The sequence below is a fragment of the Misgurnus anguillicaudatus genome, chromosome 6 (assembly GCF_027580225.2).
Source record: "Misgurnus anguillicaudatus chromosome 6, ASM2758022v2, whole genome shotgun sequence".
Taxonomy (NCBI): Eukaryota; Metazoa; Chordata; class Actinopteri; order Cypriniformes; family Cobitidae; genus Misgurnus; species Misgurnus anguillicaudatus.
The window spans coordinates 10978236-11000311 of NC_073342.2; the positions used below are offsets into that span (position 1 = coordinate 10978236).

The 22076-nt window shown below is 37.7% G+C and overlaps 1 protein-coding gene across 1 annotated transcript; it reads left to right on the top strand.

Annotated features, from left to right (window-relative positions):
* Nucleotides 1–968: 968 nt before the first annotated feature.
* Nucleotides 969–20308, top strand: LOC141364203 (GTPase IMAP family member 8-like). Its single transcript, XM_073868291.1, has 3 exons — nucleotides 969–1673; nucleotides 12425–13129; nucleotides 19665–20308. Exons 1-3 carry the CDS (start codon nucleotides 1004–1006, stop codon nucleotides 20306–20308), a joined length of 2019 nt encoding a protein of 672 aa, XP_073724392.1. The 5' UTR covers nucleotides 969–1003.
* Nucleotides 20309–22076: the final 1768 nt, after the last annotated feature.

Here is a 22076-nt window from a genome sequence, read left to right on the forward strand (position 1 = left end):
TATTTGTACTTCGTTAACGTACATTCCACTACTGCCTAACATTGATGTTAGATACCTAACCTAACTGTGCCGGAAGTGGACATGCACAAAGTTGACAAGTCCCGCCCACGAAACCTGGAAGCGTGATAATCCCCTATTGCACAGCCGATGTTACTCACAGCTATTTCATGTAGTACGGCTTTTGATCAGTAAGTCCTTATCGATTTGACTCATTTATAACATGCATTCAAAAAAGCAAAGCTGCATGTGTATGGTTCTTCGTCTGCAGTGCATATTGAGTTTCTGCACGAGAGCGCCCTCTGGCTTTTGGATGTAGCGGCATTTCACCGTATTTCATTCTGAAAGCATTACAAACATCATCGGCCGATATATATCAGTGCACCCCTATTTTACAGTCATGTACTGTGCGTCTAGTGTATAAAACTTATGTATAGATTTGTACATTGCTCCAGAATTTCATTGCACAGGGGCGTAGCCAGAATTTTATTTTTGGGGGGTCCAATCTTAAAATATATATGAGTTGCAACCAATAAACCTATAAATGGCAGTCCCTCACCTCTGTCCCATGACAGATTTTTTGCAGCATCCCTCCTCCACCCCATCACCTCACTCTCATCTAGATTCATTTATCACAGTTAAAGAGGGGGGAGTACTCTGGGTTCGGGCTAAAATTCCGAGCTCGGAGCCCTCTCCTCGGACAGCACGGCAAATAGGCCCCCTCGTGGCTACGCCCCTGATACAGAGCTTGTTTACTGCGCTCCAAACACAATATTTTTTTCTCAACACATGACACTCAAGGTCATCTGTGTCTTATTGTAAATAAATCATCTAGACTATATTAACCAATCAGCAATAAGAAGTTTAATAGTTGCATGTTTATCCTTTTCAACTGTATTACAGATTCTGTAATGTGATTATCTTCATACAAAATAATTTAAAATAAGTGTTTTGTGTATTGGTAACAGGTGACACTCAGAAGCTCTCAGATCTGAGGATTGTGTTAATGGGACATAAAGGAGCTGGTAAGAGTTCATCAGGAAACATCATCCTGAACAGAGAGGAGTTTGACTTGAAGAGTTTGACTGCTCAGTGTGTGAAGAGACAGAGAGAAGTAGCAGACAGACACATCACTGTGATTGAAGCTCCTGGATGGAGGATTGATGAACCTGTAGAGAAGAGCACTGAGTTACTGAAAGAAGAGATTTCACTCAGTGCGTCTCTGTGTCCTCCAGGACCTCACATTGTTCTTCTGGTTATACGTATGGATGATAGATTTAAAGAGTATGAGAGAAAAGTATTTCAGGGTTATGTTGATCTTCTGGGTGAGAGAGTCTGGAGTCACACTATAGTGCTCTTCACTCATGGAGACTTTCTAGGAGACACATCTATAGAGCAACACATTGAGAGTGAAGGTGAGGATCTCCAGTGGCTGGTGGAGAAATGTGGGAACAGATATCATCTTCTCAACAATAACAACAGAAGTGATGAGACTCAGATCAAAGATCTGCTGGAGAAGATAGAGGAGACAGTGACAGAAAACAACGGCCACCATTTTAAAATGGACAGAAAGATTTTACAGGAGATGGAAGAGAGAAGAAGAGCAGAGGAAGAGAGAGCAGAAGAACGAATGAAGAGGATGAAGAAACAGAGAGAGATGATCAGATCACAGATGAGTGAGTAAACATCACAGTCATGATATAAACACTGAGTATCTGCAGTAATGAAGTCATGAAAATGTAAAACTACACATGATAAAAACTGCTGCAAACACGATTAACAATAAAGAAATTAAATAAGTCACAACAGAAACAAAAACTCTTTTCATCAAGTCATTTAATCAGAATAGACCCATTATCTATGTCCTATATAATGGTGGTCCAACTCAAGAATCCCTAAAATCGTCTGAAATACAATCAACTGAAAACATTTTGTAATATTATGTTGAAATGTTTAACAACAGTGAGATGAGCTAATACAGTAACTGCATATTTTTTACTTTTCATTTTTTTGTTTTTGTTTTGTATTAATGCCACAACATCACATGATCATGGTTCACCAACCCTTTATGTTTTTATATTTTTGTGGTTTATATTTTTAGTAAATAATCACATAAAGACAAAATATAATGTCAGAAAATGTAGTAACTTTTTTATTATAGTTATTAGATTTATAGTAAATAAATGATTAGACACAGCTGTCAGTATAATCTTATTTTAGGTACAAATGAAGTTTAAAGCATAGGTTCGGGAGGAGCCTAAACATTCAGTCCTGTCAATCATCCGGATAGCCTATTTAAGCGAGTTAATCTCCACGCCCTACATTGACGATTCATCCGGCATAGGCCCCGCCCAGTACCGGAAAAATGTCTTTCCAAGACCAACTCCTGCTCTTCACCTCCGACGAAGAATTTTCCTCCGAAGCAGATCTATCATCAGCGGTCGTCGGGGCATCCCAGGACCCTCCAACTCTAACCATGTTCCCACGCAGAGCTGCCTCCAGCGAGACGTCCTTGAACCTCTCTTTCTGTGACTCCACCCAGACCATCTCCAATCCCTGCAATAGAAAAATGGACTGTGAACGGGATGCGGCACGCTCTCACGTCCGCCGACATCGAGTTTTCTAGAAGGCTGTCAAAAGCCTAACTTAAGGTCTTTACACACCGGGACGTTTTGTCGTGCGCGTTTATCGTCGACGTTTAACGTCACGTTTTTCTGCTTTCACACCCAAACGATTTTTACTGGCGCTGAGCCGAGTGAGGTGCAATTTCACTCCCTGGACATTAGATGGCGCCTAATACAAAACAAATATATGCCGGTACACAGGGTGGCGTTATGCGTCTGTTTTGACACTCACTTGTCACACAGAAGAAGAGAGCCGGTATTTACACTCACGTGTAGTCAATAACCATTCATAAACGATTTTTGGTTAACGGGCAAACAAACAAACATGGCTTTTGAATATATATATATATATATATATATATATATATATATATATATATATATATATATATATATATATATATATTATCTTTGTACAAACAATATCTCCGTGAACTTGAATACATTTTTAAATGAAATCTATTTGATTCGATTCTTTTATCATCAGTTAATAATATATCAGCATCTCCACATAAAATTAATTATTTTTGATAGAACACGTTACATCAGAATTAAAACTCTTTCACAAAATATAAGGTAATGGGTGATCCGATGTGTGTACTTTTAACAAATGTTTTACAAGCACTTTCTCTGTTAACAATTTTCTCAAATTTCCTGCCAAATGTATTGTATTTTGTGATTTGGCTAAAGATTTAAGTTCTCATTTTAACCAATATACTCGTTTTATAGAGGTTGGGTGGGTAGAACAAGGACCCACCATTTTTGTTGTGCCCAAAAATGTTAATACTCCTGCAAATTGGTAAGTGTTGCCTATGAATATAATGATGCAATAATTAGGTATGTAGTTATTACAATAAGAGGTCAACAATACTAATGTACAAATATGTGCATAGTGCCAAAATGTCACGTTATTTACAATTAGTTTTTTTTTATCAAACATTTATTTTTGTGAATGAACTGCAGTTTGCAATAACAATCAGAGACATGACAGTAAAATCCAATAAAACAGGATTCAGAAATGTTGGTCCACTCCAGAAAAGTCACAATGACTGTAGTGCAACTGAACCGTAGTGCAAATCAACATTTAGAAATTAGACATTTTCAAATGTATTTCTTAAATGTATAAACACTTAAAATACATAAGTAAAATGGTATATAATAAACATTAATTTGTGTGAACAAGAACTGGCAGAGCTGTAGAGCAAATAAGTCACAATGATAGAAGTCTAAGTGACCTGTAGTGCAAATAAACATATCTATGAAATGTACATGTTCAACTGTATTTCTTGAATGTATAAACATTAAAAAATAACTAAATAAAATGGTATATTATAAACATCTATAGGTGTGACCCAAAACTGGCAGAGTGCTCCTTCTGTGCTCTTCTTTCTCTCTTCTGTGCTTCGCTTTCAATTTTTTCCCTTTAGCATCTTTTGATAAGAGGTACATCTCCAGAGGTTCGTCTCGGACTGTTTTCTTTTGTTTAGATTGGACCTTGTCACGGCTGGTGCTGGATGATCCTGAAGACGTGCTTGCTGGGGCCTCCTCACTTTTGCTCACATAATTTTAGCAGAAATATTGCTGTGAACACTGTAAAGATAAATTTAGTTTTCATCAGAAACAATCTTTCACACTGAGGGCCATGCCACGATATCCATGAGGTCAATATTTGATTACAAATGTAATTTAGATTCATGGTATTTTATCTGGCTGAACAAATGCAGCAGATGTTACCTACACAAATTAACCTCCTAAAACCCCACCTTTGGTTTGGCTTACATTTTAGATTTCTCCAAGCTATTTGGGGTTAGGAAGCAGCAATGACTATAATAACCAAATATTTTTCTTTGAACATGAAGCAGTGTAATTGTCCACGTTTGTGAAATACTATGGTGCAAACAACAAAACATGTGATATCACAGTGTACAGGGAACATGCCATGGTATGAAGTGTTCAATGTCAGTGCATTACATATCGTAATGTAATGCACCAATAATCATTTTTTATTACTTGCACAGTTATAATGTAGATTTGCACTACTGGTCTGTTCAATACACTACTGGACTGTCTATTTCATACTCCCTGTTCATTTGCACTGCTGGACTACTTGAATTGCATCGTTTGCACCCCTGTGTAATGAATATTAGAATAACTATTCACAATAACTTAAGCCATTGCACTCTTAACTGACTAGTTACAATCCAAATTCATTCATGCACTACTTAAATATTAATTTCACTACTGTTCTGTTTAGTTTATTATGTACACATCCATTTGTACATTTCTGTATATTATGTTCATACAGGTAGTATTATGTTCATAGTACCACCCATAGTACGTTTGTCACCAGGTGACTATGTAGGGCAGGAACAAAAAGTGGCGGAGAAGGGTTCCGCTTGGGTATGGTTTCCACCCGGACCCGATTTTAAAGGCACCATTGTTTTCCTGGTCTCCCTGACAACAAAAATCATGAGAAATGAGCAACAGGTGTGGCGAATCAGTGGAGTAACCCGCGATTGGAAGAGGGAGTGAAGACAAGCACATAAAGAGGTCCAAGAAGCACAAAGGAGGGAGAGTTGTTTTCGGGCGGGAGTCCCTTTATGCCTTGGGCAAACGTAACCACACGCTCCATCCCTGGAGGAGCCGAAAGGGCGCCGTTGATCCGCGAATCACTTATGGTGTAAGGAAAGAGTGCGGCTGCCAGAAGAGGCGAAAAGGACGGGGCTGTGGAAATTAAAGGGACACCACACCGTGTGCTTGTTGTGTACTTTGTGTACGCTGTGTTGCTGCTTTGCAGATGGACTACGCTGGTCTGATCATTCCCCTGGGGAAGAGAGAAAAGGAAAGTCAGCTGAGCGAAGGAATACTGGGTGATTTCACTTGTGAGTGAGCGGATACAGAGCTATTGAGTTTGCAGATACAGGAAACTATTGACAACGAAGAGTGAGTAACAGTCGTAGTATTTTTCTGTGTAAGACTTGGAAGAGGAGTTGCTTGGTGTGTGTTTTTCTTGTGTTTGAGGTCCCTGGCCCCACTGGAGAGGGAAGCGTGGGCGAGCCGCGGGTTGACCGGAAACACGGACGAGACATTTGGTAAGAAGCGCCGTTTACTAATAGAGCAGTGGCCCTGCGGGAAAAAGAAGCGTGGGCGAGCCAGAGGAGTGATAAACAACACGCCGGGGCTGTGAATAACATACATCTTACTCTCATCGGTGGCCTACCTATCGCCCAACTATCCTCTCGAGGGAGTCGAAGCAAAGTGGCTAGGTCGATTAAGAATCACGTGAAGTGTGTACAAGAGTGCTGTGGGTAAGTTTCACTTCTTAATGGTGTTTACGCTATGCTTGCTGTGTGTATGCTGTGCTTGTAGCGACCAAACTGCCCAGCCTCGGACGAGTCGCGAGATGACGACATCTGTTGTGGCCTGAGGCCTACGGAGAGAGAGGAAAACCAAGTCTTTGGCCCCGGGTGTGTCAACGAAAGCTTCACTCCTCTAAAGAGCAGACAGTGGTGAAGCCCAGTGGTGGACAGGAGTGAATATTGTATGAAGTGCACCGTGCGGATTGAGGATCATAGCTGTGTATACTGACCTTTCCAACAGAAGCTCGTGGTGTGCGGAGCCTCGACGAAAGTTCGCCCCAACTCGTGACCCCGGTCGTGGAAGCAGGAGGGGGAGTTCTGGGAAGCGTTCGGCTCCGTGCCACTGGATCCATCAGTCCCTACGACGCCCGGAAAGCTTGAGTGGACGGGTGAAGGAATACGGTGCACCAACGCTGTAGCGAAAGTCCACTGTCTGTGAGTGAGTGTGAAGAGCCCCTGTGTTGTGAGTAACCTATCCTGTGTAGTGATTTTTGACCTGTTCTTATAGCAATTACTTACCTGTGTCCCAACGAATGCTCTGTGTGAATGAAGATCCCCAGTGCTGTGAGTAACTTATATTGTGGAGTGATATTGACCTGTGCTTATAGAAATCACTTACCTGCGCCCCAGCGAATACTCTGTGTGAACGAAGATCCCCAGTGCTGTGAGTAACTTATATTGTGGAGTGATATTGACCTGTGCTTATAGAAATCACTTACCTGTGCCCCAGCGAATGCTCTGTGTGAACGAAGAGCCCCCAGTACTGTGAGTTGTCTCCCTGAACGTCCCACTAACGATTCTCTGCTTCTAGGATCTGAAGAGCAACGTACCTAAGGCACTGGAGAGAGAGAGAGAAAACGGAGAGTTAGAGAAGTAGTGACCCGTAGCGAAGTACAGTTGAATAACTCTTTGTTTGATTCTGTTTCCAGGAAGAAGTGGAGCGCGCCACGGGTTCTAGGACCAGAGTCTCAAAGGAGCCCCTGTCCCCAGTCCTTGTCACAAGTGGCCCTGTAGGCGAGAAGAAGCCACATTAGTTTTAAATTGCCTTTTTCCCCTTTCCCCTTTTTTCCTTTTTAAATATTTAAATAAAGTTTATTTTAAACGTAGTTTACTCGTCTGTCTGGTCATTGGGGTGGTCTTGGGAAACTCCTCGAGGTGGAAGAGTTGAGAGGGGCGTGACCTTTTAGCATATTTTAGTTAAACTTTTCTTAACTTTCTCGCGTCGCTGGACATGCCCATATGGTCGCCAATGGTCACTTTCGCTCGTGCCGCCAGAAGTTGCCAGGTTTCCATTGAAATGAATGAGATCGCTTCGCTCTGCTACTGCTGGTCGCTGGCTGTCTGAATGGGGCGTCAGATGTTGGCAAAAGGTCTGATGTTTTTCGTACACTTTTCTGGAAACCCTGTGAGAATGTCAAAGTCATCTTTGATTGGTTGAAATAAACCGGATTTCCAGGAGACGTGTCGCGATTAGTGTCAGTCCCTGGAAAACAAAGCTCTGACGTTCCATTGAGGAAGAGAACAGTCGTGTTCACGTGGATACTAATGACCAGTTATCATGATCAGCTAAACATTGGATTCTCAAAAATATGCAAAGTTCGCAGCATAGACTCTCTAAAAGACATCCAAGAGTTTTGCTTGAGGCAGTAAGTGGAGTCAAAAAGTTTAGTTTTCCTGAATTTCTTGTAGGTGTAACAAAGTGGAGAGATATGCTTTAAACAGACGTTTATTGTCGTGATAAAGTGCACAACGTTGTTCTATGGTGAGTAATGTTGTTTATTTAGATGCTATTCGGTTGGCTGGTTATTTCAATAACTTACTTGTTGCCAGCCTGCTCGTTGTTGTGGGGAGTCCAAAACGTGACGCTAGACGAAACAGACTGTGATTGGATGTTTGACATGTCAGTCAAACAGCTTGTTGACGGGCTTTGTCCAGAAAAAGCAGCAAAAAACACCAGACCTTCAGTATTGAAGGTCTGGCTATGCGAGACTACCCACCACCCGTCTCCAACTCACTTCGCTCTCAAATACTTTCAGGTACGGATATGGACCTGGCGTCTCTCCTTTCTCTTTTTCCAAAAAAAAGACAGCCATCGCTCTCTGGACTGTGGCGCTTTCTCCGTCGTTCTTAAAGACTCGCCCTCCAACTCCAACCGTATCCTTTCCTTTGCAGAATTCGTCATAGCATTTAATAAATATACCGAAGTAATTTGTTCAGTTTTTCCAAACAGGCGTAAAGAACTCAATGACTACCTTGCCATTATTTCAGATTTTTCACTGTCATTCGGCGGCTGTCATTTTTACACTTACCACAATTTATTTTCTGCAAAATGCGCCACTAGAGTCACTCACTGGAACCAGTGCCCTTACTGGGGAGCACTGGACTTCGATCTATATAATAGAGTTTTTCTCGGCTGCCGCAACATCTCTTGTGCCATCTGTAGATCTCTCGATCACCAGTCTAACTCTTGTCCGTCAGTAAAAAATACCACCAGCCCCCGAGTACCTCCTGACTCCGTTAAATCCACTTCATACGCGCCTCAGTCCAGATTCGATCGCCCAGTTCCTGCAAATAACCAAAGCCGTTTCTCTGCATCCACCAGCCAGGTCTGCAATAATTTTAATGATTTTCGCTGTAGCAGGCAAAGATGCCGCTATTTGCATGTGTGTAATTTTTGCGGCAGTGCGCATGCCCGCCCTGTTTGCCCAGTTTTCAAATCCTTTTAAAAAAACAATAAAAATCTTAAAAATATATATCTTCTCCCATCAATGTCTCTGTTCTTGCAGATGATCTACAATATCACCCCAATAAACAATTCACCAATTTCCTTCCCTCAGGTTTACAGCAATGTTTTGACCCCGGTCTTGAAACCATGCCCGACACAACATTCATCTGTAATAATTTGCAATCTGCCCGGTCAGATACTGACTCCGTAGACTCCCTCCTACAAAAAGAAGTAGAATCTAAATGTATGATCGTCCCTTTCAATTTCCCCTATTCCTCACCTATCGCAATAACCCCATTGACACATCAACGAGGAAATTCTCCAGAAAATCGCATTATTAACGACCTTTCAGCCCCCCGCGAATGCTTCGTTCCTAGCGTGAATAGCTTAATTCCTCTATCGGAATTTTCACTGCATTACCACGACGTAGACCAAGCCATCAGTCTAATTAAATCTGCCGGTCCCGGCGCTTGGTTAGCAAAAATCGACATCACTTCAGCCTTCAAGGTCATGCCAATAAACCCCGACTTTTGGCATCTCTTTGGTGTGCTCTGGCGGGAGAAATATTATTTCGCCGTTCGTTTGACTTTCGGTTGCAAAAGTAGCCCCAAAATTTTTGACACACTGTCGGAAGCGTTGTGCTGGATCCTAGCGAACAATTACGACATCCCTTATCTCATTTACCTACTAGACGACTTCCTCATAGTCTCCCCAAAATCCGCTTCCTCGAAATTACCCTTGACTCCGTCAAATGTCAAGCCTCGCTGCCTCAAGACAAAATCGTCAGAATAATTAATGTAATTCAAAACCTCACCTCCGCGCAGCACATTTCCAAACATGACCTTCTTTGCTTACTAGGGTATCTCAACTTTGCTATGAGAATCGTGCCCCAAGGCCGCCCCTTTATCTCTCATCTCCTATCTCTAGCATCTTCCGTCCCAGGCTTAAATGACCTAGTCATTTTAAACTCAGCATGTAAAGCAGACTTAAACCTCTGGCTCGCTTTCCTTAAACAATGGAACGGGCTTACCTTTTTCTACGATAATATTGCGCTATCATCTCATTCTCTCAAAGCAAACTGTATGTGAAACACCACATTCTACATACACAAACAATCTAAAACTGATCTTATTTGTTTTTCATTGAAATATCTTATTGCAAGTGGTTACAATGGTCTCACTCTTATAACAACAGAATTCAATGTTAAAGTGTTAGCAAACTTCACTCAATGTTGATAGACACTTCCCATCTTATGAACCAATCACCTCTGTATGCAAATTAAGGACAGCCCTGAGTTTTACAATAACCAATCAGTACCAAATTCCTATATGCTTTGTTCTCTGGTTATTTAAGGAGATGTGTAAAAGAATCAGGTGGGACTTTCTATATCTAGAAATGCCCCACCATGATGCTGTATCTTTGATATAGTATCATGTATTTCATTTTACTTTGAGGAATCTGTAAACAGATCTTCATCAGTTGCCAGGTATGCAGTATTCTCATTTGATTCTTCGTGTTTAATTGGATTGTGAATTGACTTTGAATTATGACCTTTCTTTATGTGCTTGGACACTGGATGCGCAACAGCGCGTTTACAATGCGGATAACGCTTAATGGACGCATTTCTCGAGCCGCGCCTGTCTGTTTACCTTAAATATAACATAAAAAGATATATTATATGATACATAAATATATATTATGATTGATTTTGATTTTTTGACCTTATACAAGCAATAATCAAGTGGAGCAGATTCTTTTGAGTGATTATAAAGAATATGGCATGCAGCTGCCTCAAAGTTAGAAAACATTAAAAAACTTCGATGCAAAGTCGACTTTACATCAACAATAATATTTAGGAAAATCAACAATTATGATTTTGTGATGAATGTGCTCTCGTGGCATGCGATTTTACTTGATTTGTTTTTTTGCAGCTAAAATAGCCGGTAAACTAAAGATTTAACGGATTTGAAATGCACAAAAGAAATAGTAAGATTCGCTGTATAGCTAGCAGCCACCTATAACTCCTCCAACCAAACTCTTTTTTATATAGTTTCTTAAGCCTGTAATAGTTCGAAGCTGATGTTCCTTTGGAAAAAATATTAATCTAACAACCATCAGTGTAATAATGTCTAATTATGTTTCATTCTTTAAATAAAAAATGCCTAATTTAACACGGAGTGTACTTCAACTTTTTTTTACAGATATTTAGTTATATAGACTGAAATCCACACAAGCTTTTATCACAGTGATGGCCCCTAGCGGAGTCAAGTGGGATAAGATATAGCTAAGAGTCCTCCAGACCAACCTTCCGAACGAACGACTTACAGAAGTGATACGTAACTAAGAACGTTTCGGGAAACACGTATTAACGATAAGGTACAGCTTAAGGTACAACTTAAGAATGACGTAGAGCTAAGAAGGTTTCGGGGAACGCAGCCCTGATTTATATTCACTTTATCTTTGGAGTCAGATAATAATACCAAAATTGCGTAATGCCAAAACGTCATCTGCAAGCGCCGGAAAAGACAGAACGCACTAGAATCCTTCACCATTCCGTTGGCTACCGCCATTGGGCCTACGGATGGATGGGGATTATATATTTGTTCCCCTTACAGAATTAAAATCGATTGTCATTGCAGCCATTCTGTGGGGTAGAGAATGGACCTCAAAAAACATAACATTTCATTGTGACAATTCTCCCGTAGTTTTTTCCATTAACAAAGGCAGGTCAAACTCCTGCCTTTTCTCGGACACTTAATTTGGTCTTCCATCTGCAACCAGTTTAGTATTAAAGCACCACACGTGCCAGGTTTCAAAAATCAAATCACTGACTCACTTTCCCATTTTGCCTTTCAGAAATTCAAGACATTGGTTCCTCAAGCAGAATAATAAAATTTCTTGCAGCGTTATTCTGTATAAATCGCTCACTGCCGCAGCAGTGATTTTAATACGCTCACACAATCACAGTAGTGTTTTCTCCCTTGCTTCCGCAAGAGCTCCAGGTTGTGCGCTTCTCATTATCTCCTTCAGGAGTTACAAGCCAATTAATAATAACTATCTCATCTTAAAATAGCATCACTTAAGGGAAGAGACAGTTAAATAATTTTACAGATCTTTGGGGGAAAGGTTTAAGCAAGTATCCACTTAGCTTGTCGTCCTCATATTATATACATATACATTCTTTTTGGGGGGTTCTGAACTTGTGGCTCGAGTCTAGCCTTTGGTTCGAGCTCCCTCTGAGGACAGCAAGCCAAATTTTATTTTACCACCATTCAATAGACTGAATGTGCAGGCGAACCAGTGAATGGCATTTAACAATGGGATGTGGATTAATCTCCTAGAAATTTACTAAAACAAATGTGCTATAAAGAGGATATATCAGTTATTGACCAATTGGCATCAAGAACCATACCTATCCATGAATATGCCTTAATAGTTTCATAATCCTTTTGTCTGTTCTATCAAATGAATATTTAGAGGTACAGTAGACGTGTCTGCAGAGAGTTTAAATATAAATTGACCTTAAATATCAAATGTATCACAACTGTTGGATTTATTTTGTGGTGATTGAAGACATTTTTGACAATCATCCGAATGGCTCCTTGATGCAACTTATAAGACGAAAATGTGTTATTTTAAACCTAAGTTTGTGTTGTATTTATATGTTTCTTTTCATTACAGTATAATTTAAAATAAGATTGTTTGTGTATTTGTTACAGGTGACACTCAGAAGCTCTCAGATCTGAGGATTGTGTTAATGGGGTATAAATATGCTGGTAAGAGTTCATCAGGAAACATCATCCTGAACAGAGAGGAGTTTGACTTGAAGACATCTGCTCAGTGTGTGAAGAGACAGAGAGAAGTAGCAGACAGACACATCACTGTGATTGAAGCTCCTGGATGGTGGATTGATGAACCTGTAGAGAAGAGCACTGAGTTACTGAAAGAAGAGATTTTACTCAGTGTGTCTCTGTGTCCTCCAGGACCTCACATTGTTCTTCTGGTTATACGTGTGGACACCAGATTTAAAGATGTTGAGAGAAAAGTATTACAGGGTTATGTTGATCTTCTGGGTGAGAGAGTCTGGAGTCACACTATAGTGCTCTTCACTCATGGAGACTTTCTAGGAGACACAACTATAGAGCAACACATTGAGAGTGAAGGTGAGGATCTCCAGTGGCTGGTGGAGAAATGTGGGAACAGATATCATCTTCTCAACAATAACAACAGAAGTGATGAGACTCAGATCAAAGATCTGCTGGAGAAGATAGAGGAGACAGTCACAGAAAACAAAGGCCGCCATTTTAAAATGGACAAAAATATATTACAGGAGATGGAAGAGCAAAGGAGAGCAGAAGAAGAGAGAGCAGAAGAACGAATAAAGAGGATGAAGAAACAGAGAGAGATGATCAGATTACAGATGAGTAAGTAAAGTATCACAGTGACGATATAAACACTGAGTATATTCAGTAGTAAATTCATGAATGTAAAAGTTCCCATAAATAACTGCTGCAAACATGATTAACAATAAAGAAATTAAATAAGTCACAACAAAAAAAAAAACTATTTTCATCAGCTGTTGTTTGTAGAAGTGTTTGTAATAAATAGACTGAAAACATTTAGCACTACCAGACACAGAAAAATAAAAAAATCTTTCTTCAACAATCTCATGATTTTCAGGGTTTAAATGTGAAAATAGGAAATTTCTTGTACAGGTCATAAACAATAAAATACATGTAATTGTTTTAATTGTATACATTTTGTTTTAGTACAGAAACATTATTATTTAAAGTAATTTAATCAAAATCAATCCATTATCTATGTCCTATATGATGATGGTCCAAACTCAAGAATCCCTAAAATTGTCTGAAATACAATGTACTGGAAACATGTTGAAATGTTTAACAACAGTGAGATAAACCTCTACAGTAACTGCATGATTCTCCTCACTTTTCGTTTTTGTTTGTTTTGTATTCGTGCCGCGACAACACCAGGGCCCGTATGTATAAAACTTCTAAGAAATGCTCTTAAAGGATAATTCCGGTATTTAACACTTTGAGTGTCATTTCTGGTTTGTTTTGGATGAACTACAGTGATGGACACAGAAATTTTGACAATGGGTCGATTCTTGACTTTTCGACTCATTTAGAAGCATCTCTTGGCTGCTTCAAAATGGAAGTCAATGACCATGCACAAACATGTCATTAAAACAACACTTAACGTTCTTTTTCAAAACTGTACTACTCACCGAGTGGTTCGTGGTGTTCGTTGATGATTAAAAACAAATATATTGGCGCAATGTATGATTTCAATCCGTGTTATTTGCTATAGTGGAACTATTTTTTCAGATACCTCACAACCGCGTATATACTTCCGCTCTATATTTGAGTCTGAAGCATGAATGAACGTAGTCCAACAAACTGTAATAAAACGGTAGCATACTTTCAAAATCAAGTTTATTTTTAATACTTACACCATCCAATATGTTTTTTTCATCAGCAGAACAATAAAGAAGATATTTTGCAGAAACCCCGTTGCTCCGCCATGCAAGTTAACAGATCCGCACACTTTAAGAGCTAAAGCATATATATCCAATACAACAGTAATCCCCCATAACTCCGTGTGACATATTGACGTCTTGTGAAGCAAATCAATCAGTTTTTGCAAGAAACTGAACGTTATTTACAACACTATTAGCGTAAATGCCAAAGCAGGAAGCGCGCTTTACGTTCAAGGCGATCTCTTCCACACTGGTGCCGTTTGGTGGCTGTTGGCTATGGATGTTGGTCTGTCTGCGCCACCTATAGAGCGGGAGCGTGATGCGCACTTCCTGCTTGGCAAAAGCTCTGCATTAACGCTGTAAAATATTTATATATATATTCGAATCTCAAAACTGAAAATCGAATGTCAACCCACGGAACTAATATTAGAATATTCTGGTCCAGCCCTACAAATATGGGAAAAAATTCTTCTGAGAGAAACCGAGCGAAAAAACTACAACCTCATGTAAACAAACAGGCCCTTTTCTGTTTCCCGGCGGCGGAGTGATATATCAGCGAGCAAACAGTCTTCCAAGAGAAGTCAATGGAATTTTACAAAATGCCAAATAAAACACGACAGAAACTGTATTTCGCTACACAACTTGTTTTTAATCATCATCAACGAACACCACGAACCACTCGGTGAGTAGCACAGTTTTGAAAATGAACGTTAAGTGTTGTTTTAATGACATGTTTGTGCATGGCCATTGACTTCCATTCTGAAGCAGTCAAGAGACGCTTCTAAACGAGTCAAAAACTCGACCCGACCCATTGTCAAAATGTATGTGTCCATCACTGTAGTTCATCCAAAACAAACCAGAAATGAGACTCAAAGTGTTAAATACCGGAATTATCCTTTAAGAATAGTCTTAAGCTATGACTTAAGTGTCAAAAAATTCTTAGTAAGGAGTAGGACCAGTTTGAGAGTGGAGACATTTATAAAGAAGCTGAAAGCAACTTTCAGTAAAGTGAAAGACTCATTCTTAAGTGCTGACTTGAGTGCCGCAAACTGAGAACTACAATGATTTCAACCTAAAATGGCCACCCTTAACCTCTGAATCAGCCAATAGAAAGCCGGCAATGTTATACAGTCACAGCAGCATGTGACACCATACATTCATGAATCATGAAGACATTACAATTATATTAGTATTTTAATTTAAATTTGCTTCAAAAAATGTTTAACAATAATACAAATAAGCATTTTGCACCATTTTGATTAAGTTTTTAACATGTTATAGACAAACAATGTTATTTAAAAAATTAAGATGATTAATCACATTATTTTAACTTCACTCACAAGCTGTTTATAAAGAAAAGACTAAAGTTTGCAAACACTTAGATAAAAAATACTTGATGATCAAGCCTGAACAAGATGATCAAGTTAAGTTGGATTTCTCCACTTAAACACAATTGTAATATTTGCCATCTTTGTCACTTGGCTTACTCACTGCTAACATTGCTAACATTATGTTTTGGGTCAGGAACAGGGTTTTTATATCACTTTACATGTAATGATGTCACTGCATTCTTGTACTTCACATTTTTTATTGTAGATTTTGTTTACATTTTATGGTATTTTATTTACCTGTCATAAACTGTAAAATGTAAAAAGCGGCTCTACTTAAAAAACTTACTTAAATTGTTAACACCTAATATTTAAACATTTTTAACTTTAATTATTTCACTTAAACTGAGAAATTTAAGTTGAACAAAACATTACATTTTAGGCAATATCAATAATTTGATCCAACTTGAACTTTTTACAGTGTATATTATTCAAATTTATATACATTATACCATTGCTGTCTTGATAATCCCATAAAAATTATTGGTACTGTGCAAGCACTTGAATGTGCTTTTTTATTATTATACATCTTATACTGTATATTATATTGTGTAATATAATATACATTGTATAAAAACCCTATACTCTTTATATTTCATAATGTTATATTAATTCCTGTCTACTGTCTATATACTACGAACATGTATTTATTGTACATTTTCTGCTCTGCAACAATTCAACAATAATTGTTTTCAAAAGTGCTATAGAAATACATTTGAATTAAAGTAATTCTAACACATTCTTTGTTGTAAAGTGCATGATCTCCCTCTCTCTGCTGCCCTCTTGTTACTCTTAACTAGGTTAAGAGACCTCTCCAACTCTCTTAAATAATTTAGGAGCTGAGACCTAGTCTTAACACTTTAGAGGCATTATAAATCAAATGTATTCTTAAGTCTAGGAATAAAAGTAAAATGACGTCATTCTTAGAATTTTGACACACTTAAGACCAGGCCCGGTACTAGGCTTGCTGGACTGGGGGGGCAGTCAGGATTTTTGAGTGGGCAGCCATATCTCGACTAAAATGATTCATACACTAAAATTATGGATGTTTCAATCCAATATTATTTTGCATATGATTTATAATGTTATAATGATTACACTTAGTGTAGTTTAACACATTAAGTCAGAGTTAATGAAATCAGGCAAGCAGGTGATATGAATGCAAAGCTGTACATATAGCTATATTTTATTAATGTGTACACTGCATTTAATCTATTATTTCACTTATAGATAAATTAAAGCCATTCTTATACCTACCCTACTTAATATATGCCTTTATTCTAAATAAACACTTGTTAGGCACTTTATTTCCACTTCTCAAACATTTTCTTCATTTAAAATAATGCATTTTCAATATGATATGTGATAAGCTATATTTTCATTAATTCCTGACCCTATCATGCTGCTGCAGCAACCTCAAATATCACAACAAGAAACAACGCTTTAAAAAATCTTTTTTGAAACATCATGAAAGCAATTTGACATGCATGACAAATTCGTCAAAGGTTATCCTGTTTGCCTATAACAGCACCAGACAAAAGCACAAGCTCTAAAATACTGTATGTGTGATTTGCGACGAGACCAAAGATAAATCACACTGCTTTGTTCATAACACAGCAAATTAGATATTATAATACAACGCAACATTGCAACTTGTGGAGTGACAGCTCCTTCTGAACTTAAAAGTCGTGTGAAGTTTTTCTCAAACGCGAGCTGAATTAGCTGATGATGAATGACGATGACAAAACCGCTAATATTTGATTTTAAAACTGCATGCGATGCTCAGATGTTACAATGCTGTATATTTACTGTATAACCATCTTATAGCATTTATATCTACTATATAGTATGCCACAACCAAACTGCATATTCTAATTTTAATAAACAGAACTATGTCTAAAACAAACACATTAAATGCTACTGGAGACTTGCCATTGGTTGTTGTATTTAAATGAATAAATAATGAGGTGAGTCTAAGAAAGGATAAGGACCTATTTTGGGCATGTTTTCTATAAAAAAAGTTTCATTTTAATATGTTTTGTGTTATTACGTTTATGTAATACTAATTTGCATTGTTTCTGAAATATATTTTACAGATGCGTTTTTTTTTTTTTTAGTTACCGTCATAGAGAACAGTAGTACTTTTCCTGTGAGTTAAATACTGCTGAAAAGACCTTCAAAACTTGTATAAGCTAATCAGACAGTAGTGTGCGGAAGCTTTAAACACTAGTGTTTGCCAACAGAAGACGTTTTTTGTTTAAAGAGACTCTTTAAAGGGACAATTTTTGGGGGGCAGAAGGAAAATCTGGGGGGGCAATGCCCCTCCCAGCCCCCCTGTAGACCCGGCCCTGCTTAAGACTAAAATTTTACTCTGAGCGGCTTTATACATACGGGCCCAGACCATGGTTTACCAACTCTTTATGTTTTTACATTTTTGTAGTCTATGTTTTTGCTAATTAATCACATAAAGACAAAGTATAATGTCAGAAAATATAGTAACATTTTTTTTATATTATAGGGGCAGTTTCCCAGACCGGAATTAGCTTAAGCCAGGGCCCGTTTTCGTAAAGAATCTTAATGCAAAAAGTAGCTCCTAGTGACGCAATTCTAAGAAAATCCTAGTAAAGAAAAAAGTAATTCAGAAAGCATCTTAACCCTTAAAAGAGGTCTTAAGGTCAAAATTGTTAGGAGCACGGATGAGGACTTTAAAGATGATTAAGAGTTTTTTTGGCAACTGGGAAAGTGGACAAAACATGAAGAGGGAGACAAAAATGTTGCACACAATGCATGACAGTAAGTTAATAACAAGCAACACATTAGATTGTACAGTACATGTTTATGACCGATCTTATTAGAGACATAATAATGTAATATAGGGCCAGAAATAAAAGTAATCACTACATTAACTGTAACAGATTCGGTAACTAGAAATTATGCAGCAGAGATGATTTAGGTCTGTTACAGACGTCTATAAGCAAAGTAATCACAAAAATGTACAGAACATTGTGTTGCTGTTTATTTCCAATCTAATACGTTAAGTTTGGCATTAACAGCACTTATTATATATATATTAATTATATATTAATTCTATATTGTATAGTTTTCTAAATTTTTATGTATTATATATATGTATAGGTAAAAGTGTACATGTAATTTCAAATTGATGGCTAATAATAGATCCTATACAAGCATGCTTTTTCTTCCTTCTTGGACAACCAACCAATCACAGTCTTCAAAAGATTGTGTCACACGTAGCAACAGGGTCAACCCTGCCTCCTCACTAAGATAAAAGTTTTAGTCTTTTCCTTACTCTCAGATCTCAGTTGCTCTCAGATCAGTCCCGAATCGCTCTTAAGCTAAGACTCCTACGTAAAAGTTTTTAAGCTAAATTAAGAGTTTTCTGAGAGGACTTTATGAATACGGGCCCTGGAATAGGCCTTAGTTTAATTGGGAAATATAACTAGTTTTAACAAACATGCCTTACTAAAACCTTACTGATGTGCATTTTGTGGCAAAACAAAGGGCACTGGTCTTAAGATATGTCAATTCAAGTTGTTTTCAGTTTGGACAGCTTTTACATTTATTTTAGTCTAGGACTAGTATAATCCCTGTCTGGGAAACCGCCCCTTAGTTATTTAATTTATAATAAATAAAAAAGACAGCTGTCACTGTAATTTTATTTTAGGTACATTTTGGGGATTTAACAATGGGATGTGTATTAATTTCTGAGAAATTTACTAAAATAAATGTGATTATAAAGAGGCTAAATCACAATTATTGACCAATCTGCATCAAAAACCATACCTCTCCATTAATATGCATTAATGGTCCCATAGTCCTTTTTTAGTTCTATCAAATAAATACGCAGAGGTACAGGAAATCTGTCTGCAGATTTGTTGATTGAAGACATTTTACAGTCATCCAAATGGCTCCTTTATGCAACTTATAAAATGAAAATCCTCTGTAAAATGTTAAATGAGTTATTTTAAACCTAAGATTGTGTTGTACTTATATCTGTTTCTTTTCAGTACATTATAATTTAAAATAAGATTGTTTGTGTATTTGTTACAGATGACACTCAGAAGCTCTCAGATCTGAGGATTGTGTTAATGGGTAATAAAAGATCTGGTAAGAGTTCATCAGGAAACATCATCCTGAACAGAGAGGAGTTTGACTTGAAGACATCTGCTCAGTGTGTGAAGAGACAGAGAGAAGTAGCAGACAGACACATCACTGTGATTGAAGCTCCTGGATGGATGATTGATGAACCTGTAGAGAAGAGCTCTGAGTTACTAAAAAAAGAGATTTTACGCAGTGTGTCTCTGTGTCCTCCAGGACCTCACATTGTTCTTCTGGTTATAAGTGTGGATGACAGATTTAAAGATGTTGAGAGAAAAGTATTCGAGGGTTATGTTGATCTTCTCAGTGAGAGAGTCTGGAGTCACACTATAGTGCTATTCACTCGTGGAGATCTTCTAGGAGACACAACTATAGAGCAACACATTGAGAGTGAAGGTGAGGATCTGCAGTGGCTGGTGGAGAAATGTGGGAACAGATATCATCTTCTCAACAATAACAACAGAAGTGATGAGACTCAGATCAAAGATCTGCTGGAGAAGATAGAGGAGACAGTGACAGAAAACAACGGCTGCTGTTTTGAATTGGGCAGAAAGAGAGCAGGAGGAGAGAGAGCAAGATCACAGATTAGTATGTGAATACAGTCTATATTTAATTAAACATTCATTAACAAGATGTTTGTCGTTATACATTTGCTAACTGCTAAGCACCAGTCCTTTTAAAGGGGTGGTTTCCCATACAGGGATTATCTTAAACCAGGACTAGACCTTAGTTTAATTAGGAAATATAACTAGTTTTGCCCTTTCTAAAAACATTACTTTTGTGCACTGATGTATTTTAAGGAATGTCAGTGTAAGTTGTTTTCAGTTTGGACAGCTCTTACATTTATTTTAGACTAGGTCTACTTGTCGGGAAACCGCCCCTAAATGTTTTTACTAATACACCCCTCTCACTTCCTGCTGGCCACTGCTGTGTATTTTTATCCTGTCGCTTAAGGATTAACCATGTTTTATTTTTGAAACATTGATTATTGCCATGTCCAAATGAATTTATCAACTGCTAAAGCAAATCTCAAGAAAGGCTACACAGTCTTAGTTTACCTGCACAAATATGAAGGTAAGATGTATTGTTGCAATGGTTAGCTGTGAGCTAACTCCTTTGAATTTTCATGGCATAGTGTCAAAAAATGGTCAGGTCCTACAAATATCCCTCTCATCTTTAAATGCTCAATAGTCAATGGTGATAAGTTAGATAATAACACATTTTTATTATCACAGAACAAACTGCAGTTGCAGCACATGAGCAGCAAGATAATGAAAAGCTAATGGACCTCGCAACAGTAATGCAGTAACAGTCAAAAAAAGATTTACGTGAACTTCCAGGAAAATTGCTCCAATAGAACTTTTAAACAATTTCAATACTATGCAGTTCTATTCCTCTCCCAATTCACCTGAAAGCATCAAGATTTTACTCTCTTATTTTCCATGCTATGCCATTAAAATTCAAAAGATTTATCTTACTACCTTACCTTCATGTTTGTGCAGATAACATTTGACTTGAAGGATTTTCTTTTTATTTATGCTTTTTATTATTTTGTTGTGAATACTTTTAAGCAGGAAATAGTTGTTTTTATCATTTATAATTATAAAAAATGTTTTCATACAATCTTCTTTTCTTGATCATTATTTCCAGTGACTGAAGATGAGATGTTTGATACAGTCTCTCTGATGAGTTCTGCTTACGGTTCTGTCAGATCACGATCAAGTGAGGGCAACACATCATTTTTGTTCACTCACTATATATACCACAAAATAAAATATTTTGAAAAATTCTCACATTGGGGTTTTTTCATTCCCAGGGAGAGTCAGCCAACTTTGGCTTAACTTAGCACTTTACTGTATACGTTACATTATTACTACGCTCGCTTGTACAGTTTATTCTTAACCGCTTTATTCTACTTCTTATATTATCTATTGATTATTCTGTGTTTTCCCTTACATCTACTCAAGTAAAGCTGCTTTGAAACAATTGACATTTGTGAAAATCGCTATATAAATAAAATTTAATTGAAATGAATTGCTATACCATACAGAAGATTTTTGTTGAAGGGCAGGTGCTCTAACGAAATGTTTTTTTTTTAAAGTTACATATAATAATTCTTACATTTTTATAGTTACATAAATTCATGTCAAATTTTTATATTGAATAAATACGTTCATTTAGAATAATAAGACACTATAGTGCTATAGTGTCAAAAAAATCTGTGTTTGCATATCTAATGAATTTGATAAAGCACTCTTGGTTCTTTGATATTACTTAACTGTATTATGTAATAAACAAAAAGCAACAACTTTTACTGGTGCAAGTTTAATTGTGACAAAAAAATGCTAACTTTAAATGTTAAGC